We start from the raw sequence: 26,633 nt of genomic DNA, 5'->3' as shown, positions 1-26,633 counted from the left end.
TTGATTAAAGAGATTGGTCTATAGGATTCCACGTCGGTTGGGGGTTTGCCTTTTTTCAAAAGCATGATGGTATTGACCACTTTCCAAGGAGTAGGAAAGTGGCTGTTTTTGAGACATGCATTGAATATTTTAGTTAGAAGAGGGTTCATCGATGGTGATGTTCTGTCCGATTATATCTCTGTTTCGGTTATTGTGGCTCTTCTACATATAATATTTAGTTGCGATTTCATTGATATCTTTTCTGCTTCCTTCTCGAACCTGACAAAAGTCTCCTTCATCCTTAATCTGGTGTTTCCTATTAGATCGATATCGTCTACAAATGCCAGCAGTAAGTTTGGTCCTTCTCGATGGAATATTAGTCGGTTTTTCGATTCTTTCACTTCCGATTAATTATTAGGTATGTGTTCGTGTTCCAGTGCTACGTTCGAATATCTCCGAGTATTGTTGTCCAACTCTCACCTTACACCGTAACCCTTCCATACACAGCCGTATTAAATTGACTAGTTTTTTTGGAAAGCCAAGTTCTTGCATCACTGTCCATAGTCTAACCCTGCACACTCTATCAAATGTCTGTTTAAAATCTATGAATAGAGATATAGCTCATGGTAGCTAATAATTCTCCGGTAGCTTTATATTATATTGCTTTTTGTTTCATTTTTGTGGATTGGTACATTGCAAGGGGGCGGATCCAGAGAGGGGGCCATAGGGGTCATGGCCCCCTCCGAGAATTTAAAAAATAGAAGTTTAAATATTTGCAGTTGAAATATTTTTAGTTTTAAACACATACTTATACATATATGCACAAAGAGGGGATACATATTATGTCTTCTGACGTATAATTGAACAAAAGCAGTAATGGAAGCTTCAAGAGTGACATAGGATTTTTGTAAATAAAAATGTTGATAATTTTACAAAGTGCCATTTGTTAAAACGAGTTTGGCAGCCATCAATTGTATCCATTTCAGTATTCTGTACACACAAAGAATAAAAAAGAAATTAGGCGTTACTTGGGTCACCAGCACTTAGAACAAAGGAGTTGGTTGGTACTTTCGCACATTAAAAAAGGGATTGTTTTGCAAGTATTGCGTTTTATTGTTCTAATAAAAAATATGGTTACAATAAAGGGATGACTGCCCAAAGCCTTGTCACGAAACCTTTAACACCTTTCGCAAAACTCATAGGCAAAGACGGAGCCATACAAAACCATGAAGTTACCGCAACCCACAAAAGTCAGATAATAACCAGATAGACCAGATATTAACCAGATAGGTATTTAAATATTTATTCTTCTTGATATAGTAGTCATGTTGTGACTGGCTGATTGACATAAAGTCCATGCCATTAAAAAATACCAGATAGACTCTCAGAGGTCTAGACAGACACAAGCAAATAGAGAAAAACTACGACCAATAGTAGAGTCCTCTACGAGGCCATCGTGATGATGTCCTTTTGTTTTTGGAAGAAGATGCTGGACCTAGCAATGAGGGAATTGTTAAGGTTTAAAATAGCATCAAGGGATAAGACTCTTCTTAAACAACAACTATCCACAGCATCCTCCCGAGCAACATACGTTAGTGGCACCAATCAAAGTCAATTGATAACATGTTGTGGTTGTGGTGAACAAGTGATCAAATAATAAATCAGGTTCAAAGTGCAAATTTTTACCCTATCATATTTGACGAAACGACCGACGTATCCCACGTGGAACAGCTTTTTCTAAATTTGAGATACATATTATGTAGGAAAAAGGAAAGATTACCCATGAGCGATCATATTAAACACATCTTTTCTATGTTGCAGAAAATAATGAACTAGTCCAGTACTATAAGAACAGCTTATATAAGTGAATATTATACATGTACTTGCGTTGGCCAATTTTTTTTGTGACACGGTGACAGACAAATACAGCTTGTTTTATATGTTCGTTCATGGGTATCTTTCATTTTTCCCACTGTACACAATAACAATATTCGTGAAAACTTTGTCAAGTTCATTGACGATTATGAGAAGATAAAAATAATTAGTGAAAATCAAGAATGAGGGGAAGAAGAAGACCTGACAGGAGAAGCATTGGGAAAAATAGTATTAAACTTGTTGAAAGAACTGCACTTGGATCCGAAAAAATGTGTAGGAATCGGTACTGACTTTAATAATACTTTAAAAACGATAAGTTTTGAATGTCTTTATGGCACTCAATAGTGTGTTAAAAGTGCCTTAAAACTCACCATTGTAACCCAAATTTTTAAAAATTACCCCCAGACCGAACTCCGGTCTCCCTCCCAAAAAAAGTTCATGGCCCCTCCCGAAGATCGGTTCTGGATCCGCCCTTGGTACATTGCTTCTCCTCTGTGTGTTAAGCACTCTGTGGGCTGTGGAATATGCCGAAAGAACTCAATCATTGCTACATTCTACAGACTCACAATAATTTTGTATAATATTACGTATAATAGAAGAAGATATTGGTTAATGGCTGAAGATTTATTCTTGAAGACGTGGAAATATTGGAATTCAAGTGTTAAGAAGAACTTAACGAAAAATCTGTGAAAATATCGATAATAATCACAACGGAAATGAATAATTATACCAGTAAATATCTTCCACGTAGAGGTTGTTTCGTCACTTGAAAAGACAAAAGAACGACAAACGTCAAAAGCCACTTTCCGAGAGGGCTCATAAACACGCAATAGAGATTTATCAAGCTTATCTAATTGACAAAGCTGAACTGGGCGGTACTTACCTAATACAATAGCCGTACCTTCAGGAATGATAATCACCCTATACCTACCTTCCAATGATAAACTCGAGTACCTGCTACACAACAAAGTGAAATTGTTTACAATTTTTGTTTACTTTTACGGTGTATAGGGTCAAGTACTCGTTCTTGAGGGTATTTAAGAATATACACAATCATTTTAGTGAGTGGCTTCTTACCTAAAGAGAATGAGTCAATACGTTTATGAGGAATTAGTGTTCGTGGAATTGTTGGATATATTTTTTTATTACTTTATATTGTGGCAGTTACATTTGTACAATATTTTCCGAACAAATCTATTTTTGAATTGAGATTTTTTGTGCTTTTTTGTAAAAAGTCTTATTTTGACATTTGAGGCGACCGGCATCTTCCTTGCTTTTTGGTGCTCTATTTTTAGCCATTCTTTTTATATAATTTTGTCCCTGCATTTATCATTTTATAAGGTTCTTTTTCTTCTTTATGTGTAGACGTGACTCTGTAAGTTGTCAGTCCATCGTTTTTGTGGTCATCTCACTGGCCACTGATCATCTTCCTGCTGGATAACGGTCTCTTGTAACTATGCTATTTGTTGTCATTCAATTTATATGATCGTTACATTCTACTCTTCCCTTCTTACTCGACTTATTTGCATCTCCGTCGTATATCTGTAATTCTAGTTCTGTGTCATCGTGTCTTACAATCAATTTTTTATCTCGGCTGTTTCTAGCATTCTTTTTGATCTCTCTGTGTCAGGTCGTGCTTTTTCCTCGTATGTCATTATTGGTCTGATTACTGTTTTATAAATTCTGCCTTTTATTTGTTTCCCGATATTTGTATTTCTGATTGAGTTATTCAGGTATACTGTGGCTCTGGTTATTCTATCCACCAAATCTTCCATTTCCGTTTTTAGCTTTCCATAACTAGTATAGTGTGAACCCTAGATATTTATCGACTTGTTTTATTATCTGACCCTTTAGCTCCAATTTACGTGTTAGTAGATTTGCTGTTACAGCCACGCATTTTGTATTTTTTGAGGAAATTAATATGTTAAATTTTCTGACGCTGAGGCCTCAGAGAATCCCACGTCTTATCCATTGCCAGCTTCGACTGGGTCAGTTCTTCTAGTTTTTTCTAGTTTTACTTTTATTGTGTTTCTTCTTCTACTTTTATTGTGATGTATATATATATATCGGTTTTAAAACGTTCTCCTACGTCTTCCGATGCCTAGTCGCCATTCACTTCGGTCCATCCAAAGGTCTTCATCCAATTCTCTTTCTCTCATTTCTCGATTTATGCCTTCTCTCCAACTCAGGCGGGGTCTTCCTCTTTTTCGTCTACCATGAGGGGTCCACGTTAGGATTTGTTTCGGGAGTCGTTCTTCGGACATTCTTTGTACGTGTCCATACCATCTAAGCTGTTTGGTACTAATGTCATCTACTATTGTGTGTTTCACATTCATTATTTCCCTAATTCTGTTGTTGGTTACCCTTTCTAATCTTGATTTTCCTGCTGAGCGCCTCCAGAAATCCATTTCTGTTGCTTCAAGTTTTCTCTTGTATCTTTCTTTTATTTGCCATACTTCACTGCTGTAAGTGATTATACTCTTAACAATTGTATTGTATATTCTATGTTTGTTGTTGTTTGATATTGACTGGTCCCAGAGGATGCTATTAAGAAGGGTAATTGCTTTTCTTCCCTGGTTGTTTCTTTCTTCTATCGTCCGGTCTACGCTTCCTTCTTGTGTGATGGTCATACCAAGGTATTTATATGCGTCGCAATGTTTAATAATTTCGCCATTCCCCAGTGTAAGGTCCTGCTGTGTCCCACCGATACACATATATTCGGTCTTCTTTATGTTTATTTCCAAACCACCTTTTTTGTACTCCTCTATTAATTTCCTTGTCATATATTCTATATCATCGTAGTCTTGCGCTAGTACAAGTTGGTCGTCTGCAAATGATAAAGTGTATATTGTATTGTTGCTGATCGGTAATCCCATGTTTTTGCATTTGCGTTTCCAAAGTTTTAGAGTTTGTTCGAGGTAGATCTTAAATAATGTCGGTGAAAGGCAGCACCCTTGTTTTAGGCCTTTGCTAATTTGGAATCCTCTCGATAGCCTGCTTCCAACTTTCACCCTTGATGCAGTTTTGGTATACAATTGTTTCGTCGCTGTTATTAAATTTGCGCTTATATTGGTTTTCTCTAATGCTTCCCTTATTGTGATGTTCTGATATTAATTATTTCTCGAGGTATCTCTTACATACAATAATTAGATAACGTCCGTTAACATGACCCTAGTGACACCAGTGGACCGAGTAAAACAGTATAACTATCTTGGAACAATAGTAAAAGAACAATGGGATCACTCACAAGAAATAAAATGTAGAATAGAGAAGGCTAGGAGTGCATTCAATAACATGGCCAAACTCTTTAAAAGCCACAACCTTAATCTGCAGATAAATATAAGGCTCCTACGATGTTATATCTTCTCAATATTGTATTACGGAGTTGAATCCTGACACTCACTGAAGCAATGGAGAAAAAACTTGAAGCCTTCGAGATGTGGCTATACAGGCGAATCCTAAGGATATCATGGACGGACAAGATAACCAACAAGACCGTATTACGAAGAGTGGGCAAAGAAAGAGAGTTAATGTATACCATTAAAACGAGAAAGTTAGAATATCTCGGACACATAATGAGAAACGGCACTAAATACAGATTACTGAAGGTAATCCTTCAAGGTAAAGTATTCGGAAAGCGAGGAATTGGGAGAAGAAGAATATCATGGTTAAAGAACATGAGGAAATGGTTCTCCACAACAACAACTAATCTATTTAAAGCATCAGTTAATAAAATAATTATAGCCAGAATGATCGCCAATATTCGAAACGAATAGGCACTAAAAGAAGAAGAAGAACATGACCCTGTCAAATGCCTTTTAGAGTCCACGAAACATAAACATGCCGGTTTGTTGTATTCTAATGATTTATGTTGCAGTTCGACCCATTATAAAGTGTTCTAAAATATTGCTGATGCTATAACACTAAGGGCCGGTACTTTATGTCTCCGTTAACAGCCAGTTAGTTAACCGGGGTTTAATCGGGACAGAAATATATGCATAACATAGACATAAACGCAATTATACTTATTATTATATTCATAAATAATTATAATGATAATTATAATTGCTTTTATTACAACGCAAGAGGCTCTATGAGGTACTTTTCTGTCCCGATTAAACCCCGGTTAGCTAACCGAGGTTTAACCGGGACATAAAGTACCGGCCCTAAGTGTCGTTCTTCCGAACTTGCACGGTCTCAATAATGATTTCAAAATGCAGTTTAAAACAACCAAATATAGGCAATATATCAGACAATGTTTAGTTTGGCTCATTCTCCTGAATTGTTTTCCACCGTAACAATCTTGACGTCTATTTATAAAATATTACCTACAAGATATGCGATTTTCAAATACCGCCCCCTTTATTTATTATTCTATTTATTTTACAAATAAAACAAAAAATGCACTAAATTCTCTGTGGATTGATTCTTCGCATATCTTAGTACATACTTTGTAAACAATCTTAATATAACCCAGATTTGTTGGTTAAAAACATTTTTTATATAAACGCAATCTCCAAGGCGAAGAATGCAGTACAATAGACCGGCCGGTCTTCATCAACAAAAATTTTATAAAGACAGAGAGGGACTGAGGAAGACGATACATACAAAAATAATTTTATCTATATACATGTGCCAATAAAATTAAATAAAAATTCAAACATTTATTGCCCTAATAATATTTATATTTCACACTAAACGTATACAAGTCTTCTTTCATTCTTTCTTCCGACGTTCAGCTTCTAGACCAGGGCGCATCTGTAAAAATATTAGTACATTTGGACGTTGAGACGTGACTCAAATTGTTTTGCAGAAATTGCTTGAAAATAACTCAAATAATAATATTTGAGTTATCCTCCCCCTCAAAAAGGTCCGGATCATTGTTTAAATAATCAAAATGTCAAAAAATGAAGGAAAAATTCGATTTTTTTCTTCGTTTAGTATTCATTTCCGAGAAAAGTTGTACTGACATTGCGTTATTAAATTTCCCACAATATAGAATTGGTTGAAAATTTAAGAAATAGTCACCCTTGTTGCAAAATAGCAATATTTGCGAAAAAACTATACAAAAACAAGTATTCGCATTTTACGTTTTTCAACCATTTATGCTAAACTTAGGACCTTCATATTTCACCCAGAAAAACTTTATGATACAGTAAAACAATACTGTAAATTTAATTAAGATCGGTTCAATAGATTTTGCAAAATAAATTGTGCAATCCAGCTTTCGTAAAAAAAATTCATTTTTTCAAAATGTTACAGGCCTGAAAATAAAGCAGATAGCAAGTTGAAATTTTTTTGCTTATAGAAGTGTACTATACCTTTCATTTGCAATTTGCAAAACTAAAATCGATTAACTACCACGGCGTCAGGAATTTTTTTAAATAAACATTAATTATTGGTTCTACGCGCAGGACAGCGGATAGTTTGCTCTGATTGGGCATTCCAATGACCTTTGATAATGGTTGATACATTTTAATTTTTATTACATTTCGATATAAATAAATAAATTTTTTTATTGCAAAATAAAAACACATACTATATCCTTTGAAATAACACTTTTTTTAGCAAAAACTTTCTTTGTTCATATATTTTAACTAAGAGAATAAAAGTTTATTATTTTTAAACATATGAAATTGTTTAAACAATATTTCACAAACAATAATAAAATTAGTTTGATTTTTATGGAATTAAAATATTAATATACAACAAAATATAGAGTAAGAAAATAATATATTAGATAAAGATTGGAATAAATTTTGGTGGAAATCAACTTGTGTAAATCGAACACCGCTGTCCTGCGCGTAGCACCAAAAACTAATGGTTATTTAAAAAATTTCCTGACGCCGTGGTAATTAATCGATTTTAATTTTGCAAATTGCAAATGAAAGGTACAGTACACTTCTATAAGCAAAAAAAAATTCAACTTGCTATCTGCTTTATTTTCAGTCCTGCAATATTGAAAATAAATGAAGTTTTTCTGCGAAAGCTGGATTGCAAAATTTATTTTGCAAAATCTATTAAACCGATCTTAATAAAATTTACAGTGTTGTTTTACTATATTATAAAGTTTTTCTGGGTAAAATATGAAGGTCCTAAGTGTAGCATAAATGGTTGAAAAACGTAAAATTCGAATACATGTTTTTGTATGATTTTTATTTCGCAGTTATTGCTATTTTGCAACAAGGGTGACTATTTTTTTAAATTTTTAACCAATTCTATATTGTAGGAAATTTAATTACGCAACTTTTATGTCAGTACAACTTTTCTCAGAAATGAATAGTTTAAGGGCCGGTTGTTCGAACGCTAATCAACAATGATCACTATCAAATATTTAATTACTGTCACAACTGTCAATGTCAACTTTGGTTGGGTTGCTCAAAACATAATTGATTATGATTATGAGATTAGTTAATCAATTAACATAACAATTATTAACATAATTGATTAACTAATTTCATAATTGTAATCAATAATTATGTTTTCAGCAACAAAATCAAAGTTGACATTGACAGTTGTGACAGTAATTAAATATTTGATAATGATCATTTTTGATTAGCGTTCGAACAACCGGCCCTTAAAGTTATAATCAAAAACCAATAAAAAAATCGAATTTTTCCTTCATATTTTGACATTTTGATTATTTAAACAATGTTCCGGACCATTTTGAGTGGGAGGATAACTCAAATATTATTGTTTGAGATATTTTCAAGCAATTTCTGCAAAAAAATTTAAGTCACCTCTCAACGTCCATCTCAAAACAGATGCGCCCTGGACTATTCTGCACCGCTTTCTGTCTGGACCGCATCCTCTTCGGGTACCTGATTATTCCTGTTGTTGACTCCTGGACATCTTTTTCTGTGGGTACTGTTTTCGGCACCGTACCTACGTTCCTGATTGCTTGCCTTCAGCAACGAACTGGCTAGTCCATGATCAGATGTTCAACCAGTCGGTGTTTCTCTCTGTATCATCTGTATGCGATTTCTAACGAGGATGTCCCTGATCTTAAGGGATCATTTGTTACTCTGTCGTCCCATGTAGACCCGTCGATTAGCCTGTAGCATGACGTCTCTGTTCTTTCTAAGTTCTTCCAGTTAGTCTGCTGTGGAACTCTATATTGGGACTGCATACAATATCACCGACCAAACGTAGATCTGGTACAATTGGTTCTTCTTGGCCTTCGTTAGGGGACTGGGCCTGATAATATAAAGTTGAATTAGTCTTTTAGCTAAATCCAAATTTTTCTTGACTTATTGAGTATTCTTCTTAAAATTTAGTCTTTTGTTGATGTGAAGGCTGTCTTCTTCTAGGTACTTGACGGATTTTTCTGATTACATGACTTTTACTCTCATCGTGAATTCTGCTAGGTACTGTGGATTTTGTTGTAAAGATGATAAATTGTGTCTTTTCCACCTGGATTTTGATCTTCCATTTAACCGTGAATTCTGAAATTCTTTTTAAATGATTTTCTAGAGTCTCGACAATTCTTCTGTGTTCTTCTTTTCCTGCTGTGTATATTGCCCTATCGTCCGCGTATGGGGCTGTACTTGTTCTTGCATCTGTTGGTAAGTCTTAAACAACAATGTTGTATACAATGACCAATAAAATACTGCCCTGGGGCATCCAGGCATGCCATGCCACATTGTTTGATTTGCTTGTCTAGATAATGTTTAGAAGAAATGCGTTCAATGTGCTTCCCCGTTTAGGATTTTGTCCTCTTCAGGGTTTGAGGTGAATGTATTGTGTTGGCAGCAAAGCAAACAGTCCGAAAACCACACCGGGGCAAGCGCCGTGTCCTGGTGTTCTTGGATCCTGGGTTATGCCAGACGGTGTTGTCCAGAAGGCCAGAAGTCAACAGAGAAGAAAGTTTGATGGATTGTTGTTGGTTCCATAGACATTTACGTGTACTGTCCGTGCTTTGCTTTCGACCAAGCTCCCTAGAAACCATTGTACAACGACAGGCGAACCTGCGTCCCTCGTCGGCGGTCAGGAGGTGGCTTTGAGCGCAGCGTGGACAGTGAGCGTTCGAGTGGAGAAAATAGTTGCGGCTATTTTCTTGGGACGAACAGGTATAATTGTGCAATGAAGTTGGGAAACCGCAAAAAACCAACTTCTCCCTGTTCGGGGTAAGGAAGAGGAAATGTTAGAGGTGGGTACGGAAGGCTAACGGGGTAGCCTCAAGGATGTTTTCGTACTCTACCGGGAGTTCGTCAATGCATGTTTGCATTAGAGCGGACGGTACGTGAATCTTTTTGCGTTTGGGCTTTCGGTAGAGTACGTGGCCGGAAGATGAACAGGAACATTTGAGAGATTCTTGTGTGTCGGAAGGGGGGCCGTTGATTACTTTGATTGTGAAGTTCCTGTTCAGAGAGTTTATTCTCTCGGTGATTTTGGGGATGTTCGAGATGTTATGGATTTCGTTTGAGGGATATCGCCAGTGCTCATAGTTACATCTACGCAAGACTCTGCGCTCCGTCCTCAACAACCTCTCTTGTTTTTGTCTTGAGCAAAGAGAGTAGATACATGATTTGTACTCCATGACGGGTCGAATAAAGGTCTTGTAAGTGTGAATGAGAGTCTTCTTGTGTGTCTTGCCAATTTTTCCCGAGAGAGCGTTGAGAAGTCTGGCCCTGTTCCTTACCCTATCTAAAGTTGCCTTTAGATCTGCGTCCCAGTTGAGAGTCCTGGTAAACAGTACTCCCAAATAGTTCACAGTCGGGCTAACAACAAGCCTTTCTCCCAACAAACTCAGAGGATATTGGTCGTCTTCATTGCGAATGATTCTATTTGACACAGTAGGGGAGCGAAACACAATTGTTGTTGTTTTGTTCGCGTTGAGCGTGACTCTCCACTTACAACACCATTCGCCGACACCGTCCAACAGAGCCTGTGCTCTTCTGAAGAGGAGTCTTGGGTTGTATCGAGAGGTAGTTGAGAGCAGAGTCGTGTCGTCTGCATAGAGAAACAGCCGAGTACCTGGGATATTTTGGTTAGTGATGTCGCTGTTGTAGATGATGTACAACAGCGGCGCTAGGACTGAACCCTGGGGAACTCCAGCTTGTGGAGTGAAGGGGGTGGACTTTTGATCGCATATTTTCACTCTGACAGTACGGTTGTGGAGGTAGGAGTGTACAATTTTGGTAAATTGCAATGGAAGCCCGATGTCCAGAAGTTTCCGAACAAGCCCGTCGTGCCAGACCTGGTCGAAAGCCTTCTGCACATCCAGAAATGTGGCTATGGCGATAGAACCATCGTTGATGGTTTGAGTGACTTTGGTAGTGAAATCTATTAATGCATGTTTGGTAGATTTACCTGACTGGAATCCATATTGGAATTTTGGTATGATATTGTGGTTTTCGAGAAAGTTATTGAGCCTCTCCCTTAGGATTAGCTCAAGAACTTTACCCAGAGTATTGATTAATGAAATTGGTCTGTAGGATTCCACGTCGGTTGGGGGTTTGCCTTTTTTCAAAAGCATGATGGTGTTGGCCACTTTCCAAGGAGTAGGAAAATGGCTGTTTTTGAGACATGCATTGAATATTTTAGTTAGAAGAGGGATGATACTCTCTGGAAGTTTTTTGAGGCACCTTCGGTTGATGCCATCAGGTCCGGGAGCGCTGTTTTTGCCGATTTGGCAAAAGCTCTCCGTTTCCCTGTCTGTGAGGGGGTCCATGATAGGATCATAGACTGGAATGTGGTGGTTGAGAGTAACATTTACAATGTATTCTGTGTTGAATTTAAATATGCGATCAAAGTTCGGGTTATCTGGCGTTTGAAAATTGTTTTGAAGCGAATTTTTGAATGCTTCGGCTTTCCCTTCTGGGGAATTGACTATGTGATTGTTGACCAACAGATGAGATGGTTGAGATAATTTTTGTTTTGTTAGGACTTTGAATTTTTGCCAGAATTTACCTCCGTCTCTGTAGTCCAGTTTTGAGGTAGTCTCTTCCCACCGGCGAGCCGTTAGGACAGATATCTCCCTCTTTATCCTGGCACAGATTCGGTTGTACTCTGTTTTGATTAGTGGGTTTCTGTTGGCCTTGTATTGACGTAGAAGACGTCGTTTTTGTTGAATTTTGGCAATGATGTATTGTGGAAGTGCCGGTGATGTATAAGTTATTTGTTTGAGTGGAATTGCGTGCGTGATCGCCTCAGTGATGAGGTTCTCGATATTGGTTGCACTGGTGTCGATACTATCGTTAGTATCGAGTTCGCCTAACATTGGGAGATTTTGTGTGATGAAGTTTTGGAATTCAGTCCAGTTAGCGTGACGATAGTCTCTTATAGATCTTGGAGGGTTTGGTTGTTTTGGAGTGAGAATGTCGGTGTCGACAAGAAGAGGTACGTGGTCTGACGTTATCGAATCGCCTATGTGGCATCTATCCCCGAACCGATCCAGAATGTTACTAGTAACTAGGATGTGGTCGATAATAGAGGCCCCATTGGCGTTCAAAAACGTGAATTCAGTGTTGGTGATTCTTGAAATGGGAAGGTCTAGTAGATAATCCGTGAGGCGGATGCCTTCTGGGTTTTGATGGTGATCACCAAACTGTGTATGTCTACAATTTAGGTCACCCATCAACACAGCCTTGCCGAGCCTCGAAAAGTACTCTAGCAAATGCCTGTTGAGTGGTTGACCCGGGTGTTTGTAGTAAGAGACTATCGTGAGGGTTTCGTTGTTGGGGATGTGCACGTCAATTGCCAGGAAGTCCACATCAGGTGGACGAAAATTTTGTGGGAATGTGTGTGCATCCAGGCATCCCTTCCTGGTCTTATTATACCCTGGACATCTTTTGATCAGCTGAAACTTAAAATGCTCTATTAAATGCGTATATTAACTACGTAATGAGGCAACCTAGCTCAGTCCATCTTGTAGATAAGGGCTTTCTTTCAGGCCGTGTTGTATGCTTTTTCTATGTCGAAGATGACCATTCCTGTTTTTGGTTTCTGTTGAATCGGATTTTCGTGTTGCTGATCACTCTTACTAGCTGAAGTTCGTAATTTCTTTTAAATCTGAGTTGATCTTCTTGTATTATTTTTCTTATTTCTCATGCGCATTTTCCAGGCAAAATCTGAAGATGTAGTGTAGTTTCACTATCATTTTCTTGGGGAGTTTTTTGAGTGCAATGTTGTGGATGAATTTCATTCCTTCATTTCCTTAATTTCATTTCCAAACGGTTCCCTTTTCTTTGCTATTCACCGAAGCTGACTTACCTGTTACAAGTTTTTGTATTAGATTATTCTTGTTTCTATATTCCAACAAATCTTTTTGGTTTAAACATATACGTTAAATGTTCATCTTTTCTCTTAGTTTCGTTAACATCTTTTCTTTAGACATCAATCGAATTATATCATTTAATTCCATCAAAGTGAACAAATACAGGATCAGATAAAGCAGATATAATAAACAAAACAAAGTAAAGAATGACACGACAATTACACTACATTAAATGGAACGACGACATTACAAGCTAAGCACCAAAACTTTAAGACAATAATAAAAAAATGCTCACTTTATGGTTCAGGGATATATTGATGACAAATAAAAGAATGAAAACAGAATAAATGCAATGAAAATAATGTTTTGGAGAAGATACTGCAGATTAACACTATTAGACAAAGTCAGAAATGAACAAATTCGAGATAAGATCTAGTACAAAAAAGAGTATGATAACAATTATTGTGGTCTCGAAACATTTCTACTCAACAGTTGGTGTGTTTTGTCTCTATAGAACACTGAGATTTTTGTTCTTCTTACTACTATCATCAAATTTGTACTGGAATTTGACTAGAACTGGAGTAAATACTCTTGGAGAAGTTACTGAAATTCTTAATCCGATACTGAATACGGAATTTGACCAATTGCCGATCCCATGCAAACGCCTCTGGCCAATTTTCTTCAAAAATATTTCTCGTAACAATAATTCAGTGATTAATCAATAGTACGAATAGTAACAGGATTATTTCACGTGACTCTCTAGAAATCGGCATTTCACTATTTATAATTCTGGCAACTATGCAAAACAGTTGATACCAGAGGCGTTGCCTGGAGTTTTTTGTCTGGGCTGTCGACAATATAGAGGTCAGGGCTGAAGAATTTTAAACAAATCTTGGAGTTTGCCTTTTCAATCATACTGTAAAAAGTGTTGTAAAATATATATTGTCGTAAGTTTATAAGTAGGAATGATGGTTAATGATCAACACAATTCATGGTAATATTTGGAGATCTTTTGCTATTCTCTGACCAAGAAAACTTTTTTCCCATAATTATCAGTACGATTATGCTTATTAGAACTACAATCTGGCGTCTTAATGATGATATCTAAAGTTTCTATTCCTAGGTCCTTATGGAGGTCAATTTTTGCCACGTGCCAAGGAGCATGGCAGTTTTTTGTTCTGTAATCTTTGTATGATTGTTATATTGTCTAGCACACCCATAGTGGTCATCCATAACTCCATGCAGGTCCATATTTGTTTGCAAAATAATATCTTATTTAGGATTGACAGAGTGGAGTTTTTTCTAACTAGACAATAGTACATTTTTTTATACCTTATATTTAGTGTTTCCCTTTTTTCTTGACGTGAGCCTTCACCGTAGTTTAGTATCTTATGTTGGTATGTATATATTATATTTTTTTGTTGGTAAAATTAACATGAACAGATTTAGGTTCATTCAGCCTGACTCTCCATTCTTGTGTCCATTTGTGGTTTTGGTTAACTGCTATTTGACTCTTGTTGGGCGCCTCTTCATTAGTTATCTCTACTGCTTGAATAGTCGTATCATCGGCAAAGGTGGAAACTGAATTATTTTCCAATGGAATTATATCATACATGTATAGTAGCTATAGGACCTGGCCCAACACACTGCCTTGTGAAACACCTGCTGTAATTTCTTTTAATTCTGAAAAACATTCTTCTTGCTTAATTCTAAAATGTCGATAAATTATAAAAATCCTTCATGCCAAACTTTACCGAAATCATGTTCAGCATCAAGGAAAATAGCTGAACATACTTTCTTTCCTCTATCGATTTTTCAATAATATTTTTGTGATTCTGTGCACCCGGTCGATTATGGAGTGCATATTATTTATAAACCCGAATTGATTTGCTGAATGTTTTAATGTTGCTTAAATAATTTGATTTATGGTAATATCCAAGATATTGATCTACAGTAATATAACAAAAACCCAGTTAGATGTAAATTGGCAGTGTACGACCATATAATTGAACAGGTAATGAATTTTAGATGCCTGGGTGTAAAAAGATCTAGCGACAGGCATCTGTGGCAAGAAACAAAATGACAGGCAACGAAATCAGCGAGAATAACTGGTTTCCTAAGGTAAATATATAATCTGGCGGAATAAATATATGAGAACCGAAAGCAAAGTCCGCATTTATATGACATGTGTTAGACATGTACTGATATACGCAGCTAAAACAAGGGCCGCGACAACAATGACCAAACAAATAATGAGAACAACAGAGATGAAAACCCATCCATAAGAAGTATCATACTCAGATATAGGATACGAAACGAAGACACATTGAGAGAGCTAGGCGTTCAAGACGTACTGAGATGGACAAGAGTACAACGACGCATGTGGAGAGACCAAATAGATCGGATCGACCGTAAACGTATGGCGAAATGGGCGAAGAAACAGAAGCTCAACATCAAGCGATCCATAGAAAAACCCAAAAAACGATGGTATGAGAGCTGGAGCTCCGGATCTCAGCAGAGACTTCTTCTTCTTCTTGCAGTACCGTCTCCTATCGGAGGTTGGCTACCATCACAGCAATCTTAACTTTATTGGCTGCAGCTCTGAACAACTGTATTGAACTGCACCCATACCACTCCCTTAAATTTCGCAACCAGGAAATCCTCCTACGTCCCACATTTCTCTTTCCCGAGATTTTTCCTTGGATTATGAGTCTTAGCAGAGAGTACTTTTCTCCTCTCATTATGTGGCCTAGATATTCCAGTTTTTTCGTTTGTATCGTTTTTATGACTTCGCATTCCTTCCCCATCTTCAGCAAAACATCTTGATTTGTTACTCTTTCTGTCCATGGTATTTTCCACATTCTCCTGTAACACCACATCTCGAATGCCTCAATGTTTTTGATGTTTATCTTTTCAGTGTCCAAGCTTTCATGTCGTACAGCAGAACGGAGAAAACATAGCACCTTAAGATTCTTGTTCTTAAGTTTATATTTATGTCCCGGCTGCATAGGAACTTTTTCATTTTGACAAACGATTGTCTCGCTCTCTCTATTCGCCTCTTGATTTCTCTTGTCTGGTCATTAGTATCAGTGAAGCAAACCCCTAAATATTTGTAGGACGTAACTCTTTCAACTGACTGATTATTTATGGTTAAATTCACATTGGTGTATAGCTTCTTCGTTACAATCATGAATTTAGTCTTTTTGATGTTCAGTTTTAGACCATACTTATTGGTGTGAGTGTTTATGTTTTCCATCAAATACTGTAAATTTGCTAGGTTATCTGTTACTATTAGCGTGTCATCAGCGTATTGTATATTGTTAATTAACTCTCCGTTAATGTTTGTACCAAGAGACTGTAACAGGAGAAACAGGACCTAGTACTATTTAAAGAAGAAGAAGAAGAATTTAATTTATTCTCTTGTGGAGAAGTTTGTTAAACAGCTTCCATAACGCAGGGAGCAGAGATGTCGGTCTGTATGACGAAACTTCATGTACTGGTTTTCCAGGTTTAGGAATAATAATGACTTCTGCCAGTTTCCATATCGTTGGCACATATTTTAATTTGAATGTAGCATTAATTAGGTTTGTTAATTTTAATACTGCTCTTAGGGTAAGATTTTTCAGCAAATAATTTCACCCGTAATTAAATCTAGCAAGGCGCTTTCTTCGGTTTAATATTTTACTTTATTTCTACATGTAGTTGTTTTGGTGGAGTTACAAATCAAAACAAACAGCTATAAATACAAAAACATGAAACTTTTGTCCCCAAAATCTTTCCTAGGGTAACGCCACTGGTCGAGGTGTTGTGTGTTGTTGTTATTGCCTTCCAGTAGCGAAAGTGGGACGGTCGTTATGTTATACAATATTTCATACCTAATTAAATAATATCATACATACGTACACTTACTTGTCACACCTGGAAATATATAAATTTGATTTTAATCTGATTTAAGAACGGACAATTCCATATACAGAGTGATCTGGTGTTAAGAACTACATTTCTAACGACGTTGAAGGCTGTTCTAGTGCAACTGGTGTTTTATTTTTATTTTTCTTTATAACCGTTCTTATTTCGCTACAATACGCTACAGGTAGTAACTGTAGTGTGTATATGGTACTTTCCAAATTACTTTTACTTTTTTTCGGTGAATTTGTACAATAAATCGCTCATCCGGAATAAAAGTGTCACAACCCAAAAAACAACTTTTTTTGATTTAACAAAGAAAAAAAGATCAAAATTTTGAGTTGTCACTTTTCTTTTAAAATATTGGTAACTTTTTAGTCATTAACAAAAAATACCTAGGACACTTCTTGAAATACAACTGTTTTCGCGATAAATAACGATACGTTCACGTCGAACGTCAGAGCATAACCTCAAAAGAGTCATTGTTTCGAAATAAAAATATTAATTTTACCGCCAATAAAATAATGACACTGCCGCCATCTTATCAACTTGGAAGTACACATCTACGTGAAACTTTTCCTAGTAAAAATATAGGATTTTTTGAGTCAATTTAACAAGATAACTAAATAACTTTGAGTTGTGTCAGTTTTTTCCGGACGAGCGAAATGTTCTTTCACGTATTTTGTTCTATCTATCTACCTATACATAAAGGATTTTTACAGCTGTCGTCACCTTCCTTCTTTCAGCCAACGTCTCGAGTCCTTTCTGTTCTGCCATTCTTCATCTCTAAGGTCTCGCCTTTCCATGACTTATCTCGCCTTTCCATGATCTCGTCTACTTCATCCGTCCATGATCTTCGGGGTCTATCTCTCCTTCTCTTCCCTATTGGGCTCCAATCCGAAATCTTAGATATCAACCTTGTCTGATCTGCTCTTCTCACATGCGACACCAAATTAAACGTTTTTCTTCGATGTAACTGAGTATGTCTTGTTCTACTGCCATTCTTCGTTTTATCTCCTCATTTCTAATGCGATCTAGTCTTGTCACTCTGGAGTTTCTTATCATGAACTCCATTTCAGTTGCTGTAATTTTGGATCTATTTCGTTTGGTTATTACCCAATTCTCCTCCATAGGTCATTACACTAGGTACCAAGGAGTTGTATATTCTCTTCTTTGTATTTCTGGTAATCTATCTATCCCACGAATAAGCTAGAGGAATTTGAGATGTGGATTTATCGACGAATCCTTAAAGCTCCCTGGACCGCAAGAAAAACAAATGAAGAAATCCTGAGAAGAATTGGTACAGAACGGCAACTGCTATGCACAATTAAACAGAGAAAAACGGCATACCTGGGGCACCTAATTAGAAATGAAAGATACCAGTTTCTGCAAACCTAAATTGAAGGAAAGATCGAAGGAAGAAGGGGAGTGGGCAGGAAGAAAATGTCATGGCTCCGCAATGTCAAACAATGGACAGGACTAAAAAACATAGGAGACCTAATACATATGCAAGGGAAGTATTTGAATTTTTCAGTACCGTTAATTTCCCTATTATCGTCCATTTCCAAGTTTCTCAATGGTTCTTGTTCTGTTGTTAAGTATTCGGTATTTTCTAGGTTTATTTCCACTCCATTTTTTGTGTCCTCTAATGTGTCCTCTTGTGTTGTCCTCTAATTTTCGGAGCATATGGGACAGATCTTCATCTTGAGCCGTTACCACTTGGTCATCTGCAAAACTTAATGTGTACAAGAAGTTGTCCCTGATTGGTATTCCCATCCCTTCACATTTCCTTTTCCATGGTTATAATATTTGTTTCAGGAATATCTTGAAAGTGTCGGAGATGTAGAGCATCCCTGCAATAAGCCTTAATATTTTGTTACATGAGAAATATTGGTAGATGGGAAATCTTTTATATTTTGTACGGCTTTCATCTTAAAAATTATACTAATATTTTTTTTCTTTTACAGAAAGTCCGGTGGACCTGAGGTTTAGCAGCCACCACAAGTTTCGTCTAAAATTTGATCTGCTGTCAGTGCCGAAAGAAGAGCAAATCAAAGCTGCAGAATTAACCCTAAGTCGACAGAAAATAAAGTGGTTGACGGAAGGATCCGACGAAAAAGACTACTTTCAAAGGATCCTCGTCAGTGACATCACCCAACGAGGGATCAAAGGCAAGAGAAGTCCCATAACTAGGGTGATAGACAGTATTTTGGTAGACACGAGGAAAAATAGTACCGTGAGTCTAGATGTTTTTCCAGCAGTGGAACGATGGCTACAGGATCCAAAGGGAAACCATGGTCTTCTAATATCAATACGAGGAGCAGGAAAAAACAAAGCCAAACTACACCACCATATTCGCTTGCGCAGAAGCGTGCATGACGACGAAAGTAGCTGGAATAACCTCCAGCCTCTTCTTCTTGCTTACACAGACGACGGCAAAAGCAGATCCAGACGCGGTGCGGAGCTGGCGCAAATCAAAAGAAGAAGGAGGAATTCCAAGAAGCACATCAGATCCAAAAATGAGAAGAGGTATCCCTGCAACAGACATCAGATGTATGTAGACTTCCGGGACGTTGGCTGGAGCGACTGGATCGTCGCTCCTCCTGGCTACGATGCTTACTACTGCCAGGGCGAATGCAATTTTCCCATAGCTTCGCATCTGAACACGACGAATCACGCGATAATTCAGACGCTTATGAACTCAGTGAATCCCATGAAGGTTCCGAAGTCTTGTTGCGTCCCCACGCATCTTAATCCCATTTCGATGCTTTATCTTGACGAAGACGAGAAGGTAGTTTTAAAAAACTATAAGGAAATGGTTGTAGTGGGGTGTGGCTGCCGGTAGTCGATTTGTTGTGACATATTTTCCGTAACCGCGTCTGTGATCATTTTGAACTTTTGAGGCTACCGTCTTGCACGAAACAGTTGTTATCCCAGTGAAATGTTTTAGATACCCATGTTTTGCGAGGAAATGGCAAATTCTTATATCAAAATGTTGTCAAATCAAAATAGGTTTATTTATCTCAAGCTACCTTCTATTCACTTATGTATGCTGTAGTTAAAAAGTAAACATTTCTTCTTAAAACTTGTAACATTATAAACGTCAAGTCTTTGTTATTTTATTGTCAAATAATTATTTTATTCTAATTCCTACACATTACTAGAGCATTAGACTCTTAATCTCATGGTCGTGGGTTCGGCTCCACGTTGGGCGCCATTTGTGTAACGCTAAACTACCACAGAAAATTGAAATACTATTGCAAAATAATATTTTAATAAATTATGATAGTTATCGTTTACGCTAGCCCAGCTCAATCTGTCAAGTTGTGAGTACGTCTTGTCTTAATCAAAAATCTGAACGTTGAAGATTTAGATGGAGGAAAATTAAACAATAAGTTAACTAATCATTTATTTTTATTTTTATTTATTTTTCATTAAAGACATAATAAAATATGATATATTTATAAAATTCAATGCAGTCTTGCCAAAAGCTAGGAGTTAAAGTTTATACTTACAAAAGTGAAAATAATCGGTTCATCAGTCATTTCATTATACTTACGGCATTTTGTATCTATCGGTACAAAAAAAGATGTGACGTTAATAACGTTACAGACTACAGACTTCAACAAATTAATGGATGTTATAAATTAATCATTTTATCATTACCAAAACCATCTAAATTTTATCGTTTCCAGTAAGAGCTACTACACAGACATTGATACTGTGCAATAATATGCCAAAGTTAAAGAAGCTGCAGGCTTATACAAGCCTAGAGCTAGAAGAGTTTAATGTTTGACAGATAACCAAGACAGACAACTATTAAGTGTGAAAGAAAACTACACACGGAAGAAATAAGTGGAAGTAACTTTCGTCGATGAAAGGCAGGATACCATTGAAGACACGGAATGTCAAACAGGACCACTGATTATCATTGAAGAATTCACGTCAGCTATTAAAAAACTAAAGATGTTAGAGCTATAAGACCTGTCAAGTTTTGTGCAGAATTCCTAAGCTTTATGGATAAACACAATAATTAAGAAACTATTTTTGTAAACGTTCTATACACACACCGAAGAAGACGTGAATACCGTTCAACAATCTGAAAACAGTGTTCAGATAAAAACCAGGATGTAAATTGACTACTGATTATTATTTGTCTTCATCAGATCATTTGGAAGTTATTAGTCAGAACGTTGAAAATTTAAATATATAGTTAAGGTACTTGATGTTTTTGTTAATTTTTGATAGAAGACTTTGCCCATAACTTGCATTATTGCGCATTTAGGGTTAAACCTATCTTTGTAAAAAATGCGTTGACTATTTTCTATTGTTCATCTGTGATTGTAATTTTAGTTTTTGTTTTTGTAAGATTTGTAATATTCTGTAGTCTAACTAATGTACAGTTGTTTTAGACTATCGAAAAAGTCCACAGTAGAGAAGATTTTAAAAGACTTTAAATTAAATTGTCACCATTTTTATGTTTAATATATTTTATTGACAAGTGTAACATAAAATACACACAGATTTTTTAGACTGAGAATAGCTTGCTGTAAGGATAGATCTCATATTAAGTCATTTTTTTTTATGTAGACAATGGTAGAGCTGACAGCTTATCCTAGAAAAGAAAAATGAAAATTTTGAAAAGTGGTGATATATTTCTATACAAGGTCTCCTTGTGGCTCTATAAACTCTACCCATCGATCCTTGAACTTCTTTAGCTCGTCTAAAAAATAAGTTTTCTAGAGATCTACAAAATTACCCGCTTGGCGACGTTCACCCCCTCATTCTACTCAAATTTCTTCTCGGTCAGTGACTTTTTCAAGTTTAGAAACAAAAAGAAGTCACACGAGTCCAAATCTGGAGAATAAGGTGGATGGGGCAGCAGTTTGTAGCACAATTTGACCAATTTGACCATAATGATGGTGGATACGTGAGCCGGTTGTCAAGGTGGGAGAATATTTTCTTCTTCGATAAATGGGGCCTTTTTGTGCGTCGAATCGATCCAATAATTAAGCCTCATAGAGCTCTGAAGTCATTTTTCCCTTTTGACCTATGAAGTCTTTTGAGATGCTTACTGTCTCAGTTATCTCGGGCATCCTCAATCGGTGGTCTGCCAATACGAGATCGTGGATTGTTGTCACGTTATCCTCAATGGTAGCCGTTTTTAGGGCTCCTGAGCGTGGCTCATCAAAACCGAGGTGGAACGTAGAACCACGTTGAAATTCGTTGAGAATTTAAGTTTGGATCCTTTCTATGGCCGTTGATGCGCTAGTCAGTATACACACGCACGCCAAGCAGAAAGAACAATTACTACTTGTTCTTGGTTATAGGTGGACGGATGGAGCCAACAATCAATACATGGTCTCAGCGGCAGGACGGTTTGGTCTTAAATTCAAATTTTAAGACCTGATTTGGGAGCTGCTACTAAATCAATACTGTAGCAGAAGCGATTGGCATTCAATAAATACTCTAGGGACAATGGAGTTGTTACCAGATCAACAGTCCGGCAGTACTCTCCTCATTGTTATAAGGTTTGTTCCAACATGAACTTTTGGACGGCCCAGAAACCATCACGAAACTACTTGTACCGTTTGTTGTGCGCATGTTCGTAATTGTATCGCCCAGTTATCGTCCCATGACGGTAATCATATATTTGTCATTTTTGTTGGTGTCAGCTTGTGTGCTTTTAGTCGATCAAAGGCTCAAAAAATTTAAAGAATTAAATCCTAGTGCTCAAGTCAGTCCAACCAGCACATTATGCATTTGCCCGATTACTGAAATGATCATCACGAAACCGTCACCGAAAGATCACAATTCTTGTTGGAACAGTGGGAAGGACGATCCGATGACGATCATATTTTTGTTGGAACGGATTTTCTTTACTGCGCAGGAGCGTTACCTCGAGGTTAGCTATAGCTAACCTCGTTTTATATCGTTGCCGGTGATCCATCTCCTAGCACGATAGAAAGTAAGATGGGAATGAAAACTGTATTTAATATTATGTTTAAATTAATTTTTGTATTTTCGCATTTTCATATTGCAAGATCAAAATCTGTGTCATTTTATTTATATCTATTAATGTAAACCATTAAATCTTTTTCGAGATAAAGTCTAATCGAGTGTTTTGGCAGCTATATTACATAATCTTGACGTCTAAAACGACTGTACATACATACACCAAATTCCACGGGCCCCTTTTTTGTTAACCAAGAGATTTATATCTTACAAGAAATATATCGGGGGCCGTGAAATTGTTTTTTTTTTTTGTAACATGTAACGTGAAGTGTACAGGGCAAAATCTACTGAAATTTAAACTCGTGGTACAGGTAAATGGGGTGGTTAATGAACGTACTTTTGGACTGTTCCCTGTATACTTCGAAGCAATGCAAAAGAGTCAAATGTAATATATTAGTACCTGGATAAGGATATTTATTGAATATTTTATAAAAAGAATGTGCATATTGTACAGAATTTGATGTTCGGTCGAAGAAAACGGAGTGTTTGCTAGAATGTTGTTTGGAAACAACAGAGTTTTTTTAGTAAATTTTAATATTTCCCTTTCAGATTTCAATGTAAAACTCTAAATGTGTCTGTGTCGAAATTTTTTATTATTTTGGTACAGTTAATCGCTGATTCCAATGCATAATATGTAGAAAAAATTTAATGTACAAATAAAAATTGATCCTATCATTCTATCTAGCATGTCCCATAAGTGAAAATATGAGCCGTGTCTATGTAAACAGGCAGCTGGTCTGCCTAATACAAGAATGGTTACTCTTATCATCTGCAAAAGTCATTAGTTTTTGGTGATTTATTTAAGATTTGATTATAATCTAGCAATCCATATTAGGGCATCATGCGACAAACCCAAGAGAACAGGCAAAATATAGAAGAGATTACCAAAAATACATAGATCAAAATGAAGGGATTTTTGTTATTAATTTTCGTATGATTTGGTATTGTTTGAATGACATGACAATGACAATTCAATCCATGACAATTTCTTGACCGTTCCAACGATCTTCTTTTCTCATTTAAAGTGCACAAACTTTTGAACCAGTTGTTATTATACATTGAGGACGTTTGAGTTGGAATAAATTAATTTTCTCGAGAATGGGCGACTCTGTAAGTAAATCCCGAAACAGGTCGATTTTTATTTTAAAATTATAATTTTTTGGCATATATATCATACTAGTGATGTCATCCAACTGGGCGTGATGAAGTACATAATCGATGTTTTTTTAAATGAGAATAGGGGTCGTGTGATAGCTCATTCGAAAAGTTATTTAATTCTCAATTCCCTAATATAAATTTTAACATAAATATTTATACAGGATGCCCAAAAATTTTTTTTAATTAAATTATTTGAGACAAAAAGAAGAATGTAATGTAATTTATTTAATGCAAAATACATTTTACTGCTGTCAGAAAACAGAAAAAATGGTAGTTTGAAAAATAAACGATATTTATTTATCAAATAAACATTTTTTCCTGTTTTCGGACAACAGTAAAATGTATTTCGAATTAAATAAATTATATAGATTCTTCTTTTTGTGTGTCAATTAATTTAATTTAAAAAAAATTAGGCAACCTGTATAAATAATTATGTTAATGTTTATATTAGTGACTAGAGCATTGAATAACCTTTCGAATGAGCTATCACACGACCCCTATTCTCATTTAAAAAAATCATCGATTACGTCATCACGCCCAGATGTATCAAGTCACTACTATGATATATATGCCAAAAAATTATAATTTAAACATAAAAATCGACCTCTTTCGTTATTTATCTCCAGAGTCGCCCATTCTCGAGAAAATGAATTTATTTCAACTCAAACGTCCTCGCTGTATATTTTTCCATAGACATATTTGTTTGAACTTTTTGTTCTTCGTTTTTATAGTTTTTATCCTAAAGTCTTTCTCAGTTTCTTGTTTTCTTTTTGTAATTTCGTATTGCTTTTTCCTTTTTTTTAGAAAAAAAAAATAATGCTTTTCTACATTACCTTAGTTCTATAATCTAACAGTTTAAAAACAAAAACTTTGGCGTTAATTTTCGCAGATATCTTCAGAACCTGCTAACTATTCAACAATTTGTCAAGTATTAAATTCTTCTTTTTGATTAAATATAAATATGGATAAACATTTAACACAGACACACGGAAGCTTTAAGAAGTGGAATTTTAAAAAGCATTCTCAAAAAAATAAAATAAACGTTTTATAAATGTTTAAAAGACATTAACTTTTTTAGAATGTGTTCTAGCCTATGCTCCGATTTTTTTGATCGAATGGTAACCCCATATTGTAAATGAAACGAGCAAACACTTATTTGTAAAATTATGTAAGCTTTTGTACAAATTGTATATATTAAAATATTTTATTATGAACCACCGTTTTTAATTTATTTACAACCCAAAGTGTCAGTATGTAGATATAGATTAGGAGTCGTCCTATAAAATTGGCAAAGAAGGGGAAAGCTATTGACCATGATAATATTCCGGCAGATATTAGATATAGTCCGATAAGGAAACACAAAATTTTACGAAAACCTCCAAAAAAATAAAGGAAGGATGAAAATTTGGGAATAGTTAGTTAAAATTGTATTATTATATAAAAAAAAGTTTACATCCCCTCCATTTTACAGAAGTTCAAAATAAGTCCGAAATTGTATAAAATGACTACTTCTGAGTAACTTTGGTTCTATAGAGATTTTTCACTAAATTAATACTTTTCGAGTTATTTGCGAGTGAATTTGTTCATTTTTGACAAAAAACATGTTTTTGGACGCTTTTTCGCAGATAACTCAAAAAGTAAGTATTTTAGCGAAAAAATATTCTTAGCAAAATATACCTAGCTTATAAAAAACTGAAAAAAATGGTGTATGCACGAGGTCTGTAGACCCAGTAGAAGCAGAGTTGTAGCTAATGAAAAATATGTTCTTCTTCGTCAACTTCCAAATCGAATATTTCAATTTGAAATAACCCAAAATCGGAGCTCTTTTCGTGGAAAATTCATTTCAACTTTTTTAAAGTGTTTAACAAAAGGTTCTTTTTTGTTTTTTAAAAAACTTCTAACAATAAAAGTAAGTGAGTTACGCTCAAAATATTATTGGTCTTTTTTATTTTTTGCTAAAAAATCACAGAAATCCCCGCCTAATAAAATTAGCTTCCTAAATAAAATTAATCATTACCGCTTCACAAGTTACTTTAGTTATGTATTATTTATATTATCTATAGGTAAGTTTAATTGGTTCAAAGTGCTCATTTTTGAAAAAATTTGGGTTTAAAATGAAACATTTTTTTTAATTTTGAAAAAAATGAATTTTTTATGGAATTAAAAAATTATTAGTAATACCAAAAATCTCAAAGAGTAATAAAATGTTCGTTTTGCTTTTCTGAATATTTTTGATTTTTTGTTTTCTTGTTAGACAAAAATTGGTTATGCCATGGCTGTTTAAAATTTGCCTAAACTCGTGATTAGTTACTCGTTCAAGCCATTTTAACTACAGCTTTTTCAAAAATAAGCACTTTGAACCGATGAAACTTACAGATCATATAAATAATACATATTATAAGCAAAGTAACTTGTCAAGTGGTAATGATAAAATTTATTTGTAATGCTAATTAGGGGGTGATACTTGCGATTTTTTTACCAA

General features: G+C 35.7%; 1 protein-coding gene across 4 annotated transcripts in view; it reads left to right on the top strand.

The window, feature by feature from the left end:
* The window catches only part of LOC114338522 (protein decapentaplegic), a 349,390-nt gene extending 324,025 nt beyond the window's left edge, over positions 1 to 25,365 (top strand). For all 4 annotated transcript variants that reach the window (XM_050644444.1, XM_050644446.1, XM_050644447.1 and 1 more), the window contains one exon: positions 18,946 to 25,365. In XM_050644444.1, coding sequence (XP_050500401.1) covers positions 18,946 to 19,823 — 878 coding nt within the window. In that variant the 3' untranslated portion in view covers positions 19,824 to 25,365. The remainder of the gene's footprint in view (positions 1 to 18,945) is intronic.
* The last annotated feature ends 1,268 nt before the right edge of the window (positions 25,366 to 26,633 follow it).

Source organism: Diabrotica virgifera, chromosome 2 (assembly GCF_917563875.1).
Source record: "Diabrotica virgifera virgifera chromosome 2, PGI_DIABVI_V3a".
NCBI classification, from domain to species: Eukaryota; Metazoa; Arthropoda; class Insecta; order Coleoptera; family Chrysomelidae; genus Diabrotica; species Diabrotica virgifera.
This window is presented reverse-complemented; position numbering and strand designations above follow the sequence as displayed.